The sequence below is a fragment of the Monopterus albus genome, unplaced genomic scaffold (genome assembly GCF_001952655.1).
Source record: "Monopterus albus unplaced genomic scaffold, M_albus_1.0 scaffold72.1, whole genome shotgun sequence".
Lineage (NCBI taxonomy): Eukaryota > Metazoa > Chordata > Actinopteri > Synbranchiformes > Synbranchidae > Monopterus > Monopterus albus.
Window position 1 is genome coordinate 1,153,035 of NW_018127952.1, and position 10,494 is coordinate 1,163,528.

General features: G+C 39.3%; 1 protein-coding gene across 3 annotated transcripts in view; it reads left to right on the forward strand.

Annotated features, from left to right (window-relative positions):
* map2k5 (mitogen-activated protein kinase kinase 5) overlaps positions 1-10,494 on the forward strand; it is a 62,310-nt gene that overhangs the window by 31,175 nt on the left and 20,641 nt on the right. For all 3 annotated transcript variants that reach the window (XM_020605728.1, XM_020605727.1, XM_020605730.1), the window contains 2 exons: positions 4,021-4,047; positions 4,388-4,420. In XM_020605728.1, coding sequence (XP_020461384.1) covers positions 4,021-4,047; positions 4,388-4,420 — 60 coding nt within the window. The remainder of the gene's footprint in view (positions 1-4,020; positions 4,048-4,387; positions 4,421-10,494) is intronic.

The window sequence follows — 10,494 nt, forward strand, 5'->3', positions numbered from 1 at the left end:
ATGTGTAGGCATCAATGCGTATCTATGTAGCAAAAGGGTTTATGGTAACTATAGTTTGCTCATGGTTGTAGATGGTCCGATGCACAATCCTCCCGAATATTAACTACATGTTGTGCAGAGCTGCACCTCCTGCAACTGGTCGATCTGAGCCTCTGATCGAGACCTGCCTACCTTCTTGCTATTGGTCTGTTAGCTGGTACTCGCATCTCCAAAAAGGTTGAAGCAAATTGGCATTACTTGGCTAGACTGGCCTTCTGTTCTCAGACTAAATTCTTACTTTCTTGCCTGAAAAAATATCAACTCCTTATCAAGTGGCATAATACCAGTCCTAGGATGAAAATGATATTCGCTTTGAGTCTCAGCCATCTCTACTTCCTGACTGCTACTTCTTTTCTGCACTTTGCTCTTTGAACACCCTTAAGTTAGAACTTTAATGTTCGCACAAGTATAAATGCAACAGCTATGCGACCGTCTCCAAATGACAGATGCACATGTTGTCATACGTGCAGTGACACACAAGGCTAAATTTGCCTGCTCTTTAACATCTCAGTCTGGTATTGTAATCTGACTGTGGCAAATAAAAACAAATTGGCTAGAATTGTTAAAGTTGCTGGAGAAATGATAGGTTGACACCACACACTATAGATTTGTTATATAACACAGGAAAGCTCGATTCGTTGTTGGTGTCACTGAACATCCCCTTTATTCCGAATTTAAATTAATGCCTATGGGATGACAGTCCCAACCTTTGGCTCATACAAAGATATGTATGGTATTATTTGTGCCAGTTGCAGTCAGTCTAATGGACAAGCAGCTGTGAATATCCCCATATGCATCACTATGTTTGATTGCATGTGTGTGTTAATTGTTTGCATTGGTCTTAGTCTCTGGCTGTTTTTATTGTAGGTACAATAACATATTTGGTTTTATCTGTTACTTGTTTTACATGTCATGTGGTTGCGTTTTAAGTGAGCCAAAGATCGTTTTCCACTTTGATGGACAGACAATAAAGTTCTGTTTTTTTCCTGTCCTGTAGACAGCCTTGATACAGACTACATACAGACAGACCTATAGCCAATCCAACACCCCCTGCCTGTCAAGCATCAATTTGTTCACTCTTGTTAGATAATGTAGCTGAAGATAATTTGAAGAAGTGCCATATTTGATGGTATTATTTAAGGATAAATATCATATTAAACTATGTTAACCCTCAGGATAAACCTCCAGATAATGATACATCTACCAGATAATCAGCCCACTGTGAACAGGGAAAGACGGAGAGGGAGTATTATTACAACTCTTTTTGATATGTGGTCAAGCTACCTGGTACAAGAATACGTGCTCAATTATGCTTGAATAAGTTAGTCTCTGACTATCTAATTTCAACCCCTGGAGCAGCATGCAATTTTGTCCTAGTAATTATTTCAGAACAAATTAGTTTTCTATAGTTGCCTTTAATGTGTCTGAATCAGGCAAAGCAGGATATAGAGGCAGTTTAGGAGTCTCTTGGTATTTACAGAGTGTGAAAACCTCTATTTAATTGAGTGAATCAATAAGTGCTCTAATGCACTGTCAAAAGACCTGGAGAAATTAGCAATTTATTTAACTAACATTATTAGACATTTAGCTGATCCAGGGTTTTGGGCCTTGTATCATTTAGTCTGTATGATGAAGATATAAATTTTGGATTGTCCCGATAAATTCTAACCTGAGGAAAACTAAGATGGGAAAAAATGTCTTCTGTAGTTTCACCACGATGCCGTACAGTATATTTAAAGAGGCATTGTTCAAATCAGGCCTCTCTACCCTTTTTTCCTCAGAGAACTACTTGGACAAAATGAGCATGGCTGTGAACCTGAGTTACTGTTATTCACATTTAGCATTAAAACACGTGCTCTCTAAACCAGACTAGCTGTACATGCTAATTGTTTTGTGTAACTAGTGTTCAGTCCTCATATTTTGTAGCAGATTCAGTGATCACATGCCCAAACAGAATCTGTTATTTTATTTTATTTTTTCTATTTACTTTTCAGCAAAAGTAAGCACAAAAAGGCATTAAAGCAGCCTAATGTAATTTTGAGCAGAGTGAAAGAAGTCACATTATATGAACTCTTTAAATATGAATTTTTTTTATTCCATCTAGTCAAAGTGTCAACATTTGTTAGATTCTAACAGCATAAAATTTAAGAACACATGGCCACTGAAATACAAAGTTCGTTTTCTTTAGAGGTGTGTTACTGACCAGTCACTGCTCGTTTTCAGACAGTTTTGTCAGGAGACAATATCTCTAACAGACATTAACCTGGGTTGTTCACATAGGCTACTTGGGGGAACAGCTCTAGAAGGTGACATGAGTACTGACACTGATTGTTATGTAAGGAATGGAAATGAAGCACTAGACAGCGATGTGCAACTAGCCAATCAAGGCGTGAAGTAGATGTGAATGTCAGATCCTTGGCTTGGAAAATGACAAAAAACATTCACAGCATGACACAACTGTTGCGCACAGGCAGGTGGGGTAAACATGTGCTTGCATTCTGAGTTTCTACTTTCTTTTCAAAATCTGCTGATGTGTTGTTGGAATTCTGTGGGCACAGATTCCGTCTGTCAAGTTCACAAAACATACCTCTATTCACTAATCAGAACCTTGGTTATTGTATGTGTGGGCTGCTAATTACCACATTCAACAGCACCCAGTTGCTACAGTTTGTGTCACATCTGGACACACAGACATGACAAGTTTGGATTCAGTGTCACTGTCTTTTTCCAATGATCTAATTATCTCTGATGTGCATTGGAAATAAATGTTCATAAACACTTAGAAATCATAGATAGATGACTTTTTTATAATATCAGAGTAATTTATTGATGTCTGTATATAGCAACCAGGAACTGCTGAGAGCAAAGCTGGTATAGCGTAGTTTGCCTTAAAGTAAACAAATATAGGCTAAAAACTAGGCACATGTTGCTGAACACAGTGTACTTCCTGTTTTTTTTTGTTTGTTTGTTTGTTTTTGGTAAATGTTTATATCAATTCACTAAAGTGAAAACTTGTAAACATTTAATGTGACATTGTCCAAAAGAGTTACAAATGTCACAGAGCAGCTTAACGTATAAAGAAGTATGGTTCATTTGATTGACAGATGATTGGCAAATAATGATTTGGTGTTGGAGGAGTGCAGATCTTTGGTGTATTTGGACTGCAGTTCTCACAGGTTTAATGAGTGAAGCTGTGTTATTTAATGTCTGTTCTATGGATTAGTGGTGTGTGTGTGTGTGTGTGTGTGTGTTTGTGTTTGTATATACTGCAGGCCTGCTGTACTCTCTAAACCTTAAAGCTAACTATTCAGAAACAGTGAGCGAGCAGCTGGTACCTGTAGTTCAAGAGTGACGTGTTGGAGACTCTGGGTCTGTTTCTTCTAAATCAAAATTCCTGTTCTAGCGCACAATTTTTAACTCCTTTCATATGTTTGAATTTTGACTATAGAACATTAATTTCATAAGTCTAAGTATTGAACATTTCCAATCTCAGTACAAGTTATATGGGGTTGTTTTTTTCCAACTTTACAAAAATCCAGTCTCATTATTTTTTTCTTAGTTTTTCACAAACCTGATACTGTAGCCTTATCCCTATTGTCATCATTGCTTAGGTAGTTTACTTTGTCCAGATCTGTTGGTCACGGTTGCACCTGTCTAATAGACTCACTGAGCATGGTCATTGCAATCATTGTTCATATTGTTTATAACAATTACACTACATCTAGATAACCTGGAGGGCAGGAATAAAGTACTCTGAAAAGCATTAGCGGATGTTTTACCCCCATTCTCCACAAATGAGAGCAAGGCCATTAACATTTGTGTGTTTTCATTATGTAAATGGTGTTAACACATACTCACAAATTGCCAACAGGAAAGCAATAATTTTCTCCTAGTGATCATAATGTGTCCAAGTGCATCGTCTTGATTATGACACGCTAATTACATATTGCCTCGTCTCTCCTTCTCTGTCTTGCCCTACAGATTCAGAAAAGCCAAGGATCTCTAATGGTAAGTTTTATTGCATTAGAATAGGAGGGAAGAAAATAGAGGTCTCCCACACTATAGTCTGTTACTCTTGGTTGGCTCTTTCATTTGAAAAAACACTCAAATTGCATTTTTGTAGTGAAATATGAGATCATGCTTAAACTGCTGGTATTACATTAGGTGCCATTATGGAATAATAAAAACATTCAGGAGCTGAAGGATGGCTTTGCCTAAGCTTGCTGCATTTGATTAATCTAAGTAGATACGGTTTTATCACACTATTGATTTTCCCTACTGCCAAGAAATTCCATGTAGGATATTGTTGTTTTTTTCCCCTCAAATCTCCCTCTCTCTCCTCTTCCAGCCTCTGCAGTTACTGCAATGCATCGTTGATGAGGTGAGTCGTCGTCTTATGTGCTTTTGCATCTAAAGTCAGTCCTAATGGCCCGGAAAGCTTATATTTTGTTTCCTAATGAAGCAAACCACTCAGGCGGCTTTGCTCCCCATTCACTCAACCCTTCACCCTATGCAACTGCCTCCGGCAATACACATATGCACACGCACATTACTGTAGAGGTTGGACCTGTCATGAGTGACACACATGTAGAACACAGCTCTGAATTCTGTATATTACAGGACCAAACACCAAAGCAGACAAAAAATTGCTTTACCAGGACTATTCACACAATCCATTTGGTGTTTTTTTTTTTCCCTGTATGAAAAACATAAGTCACTCAAACACAGGGCTGTGATATATTACAGCATCTGATTGTAAAATAGCCTTATGTACTCTCCCTTAGGGATGTAGCGATACCAAAAACTCACAATATATTTGTCACGATATTAAAAACTGAAGGAAAAAAAAAGATGAAAAATGGCTTTTATTAAATAATTAATCAACTTTTTTGTATGTGCTCGTGCTGTCCTTATTTATTAAAATAGAAGTAGCCAGCCATGACCTAAGCATGTTCAAAATGTAGCAGTACTTTTATAAAGTAAAATATTTTTGCAGCAGCTGAATGTTCTAAACAAAACAAGCCACACTCCTAGTGGAACATCAGTGTTTTAGTACCCCCTAGACAGGTTTATCTCTTTGTTCGTGCTGACTGGTGGTTCGGTTATGTATCACTGGACCAGTTGAAGCGGGTATCCCCCAGAGGCAATAGTGAGCAAATTGCTGCTTGGTGCACTATAACTAGGAGAAGAAGTCGCCAAACTACACTAGGACAAGCCACGTGAAGATGACATTTGTGCTTTACTGGAGGTGTTTTTCAAACACTGTGGTCTACATTTTCAAGAGAAAAGACTTTAAGGGTGGTTATTAAGTGGTTGGTTTTGCATATGTGTGTCGGGTTTGTTTACCTGTCTTCATTAAATGTGCACAGTCATGTCCTGACTGTTTCTGCAAGATGTATCCACGAGTGTCTCAGTTCTAAGTAGGGCTAGTATTGCCTACATCCATCAGTATTTGCAAATTATTAGTCAGTTTCTTTTCCACCTGTGTCATTTCTTGAAACAAGAAAACTGAAATTTGGCCACGCAGCAGCTAGAAAAGGTGACGACAGAGCATCTGCTATGTCAGTTTCATATAATGCAACCTGAACACAGTCATACTATTGAAATATGCACATATTATATCTCAGTAGATACCATCACCGTCCATGACTGTGTCGAGATATTTTTTATAGTTACAAAATTACAAATATCATTATATCCCTACGCTCACTTAAACTCAGAGTTTAAGTTGAAACACTTCAAAATCCAGGTGCAGTGCTGCCCAACCTGACCATAACCTGAAGAGGTTTCAATTTCTTGATCTATAGGTATGTTATTTTATTGTCGGCATATGTGAGTGTGTAAGCTCACACTGCCTACACAAGCAGCAATCAGTCTTCCCCTCCACTCATTTTTTCTTTGCTGACATACACTAATAGCAAAAATGATACAACACCTCTGTAGCCTATAGCAGGCTCCCAATACCCCCATCTCCAGCCATATCACACATTAACATACAATGTCACTTGTCCTTAAGTGCCTATAGATTGGTTGTAATTAATAATTAAATGCTTTTGGTTGTAATGGATTGACCCGGGCTGAACTGTTCATTAGTCAGCTCGACGGAGACATCACTCAAACTATTTTTTCCTGTGCCCTTTGCCATCTCCCCTGGAGGCAAAAGGGGACTCTGTGTTGTTCCTGGCAAGCCAGCACCACCTTGCTGTCCCAGCTAATGCAGTGCTTTAGAGGAAAAGAGGATAAGCACTGTTTGTAAAGATGATTTTGCTCAGACAGAATGTAAACGTTGAGGACTGCATTTGGTTGAGGATACACAGAGAAGTGCTCTATCTTAGTCTTCCCAGTTTGTCTGCAGTTCAGGACCTAGTACAACTTGTAGAGGCATCATGGACCCATTTGAGTTGGCTTTTTTAAAAATCGATAAATACCTGAATAAAAAGGCTAACACTGATCCCATGTGGTGTGTACTTAAATACTAAGGTATTTTATCTGTGTGTAGACACTTCTGACCTCAACATTTTTAAATGCTAAGATATTTTATCAGTGTGTAGACACTTCTGACCTCAACATTATGGCCACTGTGATACATTATTACCAACATTTAGTAAGTATTGTTCATTAGTACTCATTCTGTATGGCCTCCGAACACTTTTTATTTTCTTTGGTTGTGATGCTTTGGTATTGTGCATAACTTATCCACTGTGTTCTGAAACATGCTTTAATGGCTGAATGAGTAATGGGCTTCTGTGAGTGGATCATTAATATTACTGGTGCTAGAGGTTTGTGTTGTGGGGGTGCAGTGTGACTGTCTTTTTTCCATTTAAACACAAACACATAGTGAGGCAAGTCATGAGACTTCCAATAATCACCAGATGAATACAGAGGTTTGGATTCACTCTCAAATTACAAAAAATCAATTTCTTTCTTACCTGGCGTTGGCTAGACAGGCAAATTCAATCGGCACAGTGGAGTTGGATGAAATTCAGTTCAAAAATATATCTTGAAAATTCAATAAAAACATTTCAGCTTAGAAGCTGCGTCCCAGTTTATCTGGATATTCCACTGACCACACTGTCTGAACTGTCCTGTCTTTGGTAGAAATTAGCTGGAATGAAAACAGCTGAGTGCATGTGTTTGGGATGGAGTCAAAACAGTAAAAAGTTACATCACAGGATTAGCATCAGCAAATGGGTGCGTATGTAGAAATTGCTTTTATACAAGGCCATCCCACAAAGGCATTGAATCTGGTTTAAGGAGGGCAAAATCTCTGAAAGCTGAGGAGCTTTTTGAGTTCTCTTTGATATGTTTTTGTTCATTTGGATGAGTGTTTGAAGAGAACCAAAGGGTGCCATAATCCCTGAGCGGTAGAATGACCACAAAACATCAGACCATATGTAGAACAAGACACATGCAACACTGATTCAGTGCACTTAAGAAATTATCCAGGGTGCTTTTTTAATGTTTGTTGTTAGTGTATACAGGGAGAGACACTCAGATCTTGAACAAGAAGTTCTCTCTAGTTGTTTCTACTGTCCACACTCATTAATGTGCCCGTCTTATTTGTCTGTTGAATAGCAAGTGGCTCCCCTAATAAACAACTCCCCCTTTAATTTCAAGCTTGTAATTACTGATCTAATTTAGCCTAATAATTGCTTCATGGCAATGACATGTATATTTACTTGTACCCTTGCACCCTCATAGTGTGTATTCTGTCTTATAGTGGAGCGCTTTGGCAAGCAGAGGAATAATTCACGCAGACTAGCCACTTTCATCAGCCTGCTTGTCTTTTGTGTCATCGCCTGCTGCCAGATCAAAGCTGCAGCGGTGTTCATCTCAGCTGGAGACATGAATACATGTATGAATGTGTGTATTTGCGTTTGTTTCTGCAAAAAGGTGCATGTGCATGCAAATATGTGGGGAAAGTGCAGAGAGAGATTTTGTATCAGATTTAGCCTACACAACACATAAATTATGTGTGTAGTCAACACTTTGCGCAAACTGTGGGTCCAATTGATCTTGTTTCTCTCTCTCTCTCTCTCTCTCTCTCTCTCTCTCTCTCTCTCTCTCTCTCTCTCTCTCTCTCTCTCTCTCTCTCTCTCTCTCTCTCTCTCTCTCTCTCTCTCTCTCTCTCTCTCTGTGTGTGTGTGTGTGTGTGTGTGTGTACATCATAATACAGTGACTGCAAATTATTTGGTACTCTCCCTCTAAATGGAGTGTACACTCAGGCTTGTGGTGTGCAGTGCTCAAGGGCATTTGTTTGTGTGTGTGTGTGTGTGTGTGTGTGTGTGTGTGTGTGTACATATGCTATAATATATTGCTCATCCAAGCAGCGGCAGCACTGTGAAGTGCAGTGAGATTAGAAGGAACCCATTCCTTTGTTAATTTAAATGGGTTCATGCATCATGCTTTGCGGGAGCCTGCCGATCAGAGCGTTGAGGAATGGCGAACACTGCCCAGAGGTGTTTTTAATGGCACAGCAGGGCTTCATATGTAAAGAGGTTTAATTCCCTGCATTTGAATAAATTCTTGGTTGTAGGGCCAGGCTTTATGATTTTCGTGAATATCTGAGTAGTTTGTGTATTTTGTTACCTCCGCCAAGGGCGGGGGTTATGTTTTGGCTGGTGTTTGTTTGTTTGTCTGTTAACAGCATAATGAACAGATTTTGATGAAATGTTTTGGAGAGATAGGGTATGGCCCACGGAACAATTGATTAGATTTTGGTGCTGATCCGTATCATAATTTGGATACAGGAATGTGAGTGCTGAAAGGCTGTTTACTGTGTGTGAGCCCCCTTGTGGCCAAAGTGTGCAGCAGTGCTGCTAACTACTCAGAGCACATATAGAGACAAATCCCTGGGTTAATGACAGCTGCCCATTCATTGTCAATGGAAACCGAGTGCCGTCACTCAGTGCTCCCTGCTGTACGAGACGGGAACTGAAGAAGTCCACAGAGGTGACAGCCCACAACTGGGGAAAGATCTGTTCGAAGTAGCAACAGCCGGGCAAGAGCCACTTGGGATTATCTTGATCTCAGACTGCGATGGCAGAGATTTTAAGGCAGGCTCAAAGCTGTTATCATTTTCATCCGTAGGACTGGTATTATTATTCAGTTTTGACATTTTTCAGGCAAGAAAGCAACCGCACGGCTTGAGAATACTGTACGTGGTCTATCCAAGTAATGCCAGTTAAGAATTTGTTCCAACATTTTCATAGGCAGCTACGTCTTGTTCAGAGCATAGTAGACTGTTGGCGAGGACGCCGATGTTCCATCTGCACATTATAGCTGCATTTCCACTGTCGGAACCTAACGAGCAGTACACCACATGCTTCCCTTAACTGTCACCCAGCAATACCCCACAGTCCTACTTTGCTTACTTTCTCTGTCTCGGTCTGTGTTTAGAGGAGGGAGGGGCAGAGCTCCTCTCTCTCTCGCACACACACTTACATATATACACACACACACACACACACACACACACACACACACACACACAGGGAGAGCAGAGAAGTATCATTCCATAGTGCAACAATCAGCCAGTAACGGAGACAGTATGAGCAGTTTCTGAAACAACTGCTGAACAAGCAGAACACCAGCAGAAATGTGACATCTTCACCACTTTCCCTGTTGTGTGCTCACTGAAATTCCTGTTTTACCCCTAAACAAACCAGTGAATGTCATGTTTGTCATTTTTCTTGAATATCTTTCAAACTAAGCCAGTGACAGCCAGCTACGTTGTCTCAGTACAGTAGGTTTTAACATAAGTGTAAATTGAGGTGCACCTTGGCGGAGGTTTGCACTCTCTGAATGCTGTATATCGTGGTTCATATCACTGGATGTCACTGCAGCCCATGTTTTAAATGCTGTGGGACCTGCACTTACTATTTACCTATTGGTCGACTTACTTTAGATATTTTCAGATAGCACCTCGTGTCGGAGGTTAACATCCCTGTTTTGTGCCGATGCTAAATTTAAACAATCACTGTTGCATGAAGGAAAATTAGTATTTTAATAATCCAGAGTTGTTGGTTTTACCTAATGCCAGTTTACTCAGCTATAAAAAATGTGTATATACACCACATATTTGAATGTAATATATCAGTTAAAACAAAAAACTTTCACGTGTACATTCATATATAGCAGGTTGCCTTACACCATACTTTTTGTAATGCCATATTTTTTTTTCTTTTGAATTAATGTGTAACAGGCCTTGCCAGTCTTATCATTGAAACCTGCCTGTTGTTTTGTTTTATTTCTGCTTCTATATATTTTTTGTTTTCTTGAGAACTACAAACATAAAAATACTAGAAAGAGAAAAATGCTAATTGCTCTCCGCTGGAATTGCTGGCATTGAGAAAAAGAAAGATGCTAATTTAATATTGCTATTGCAGTGCAGTGGTCCAGATTTTTTCTCCAAGGATATCAAGGGTAAAATTAAATGTACATTTTAAGGTCTTT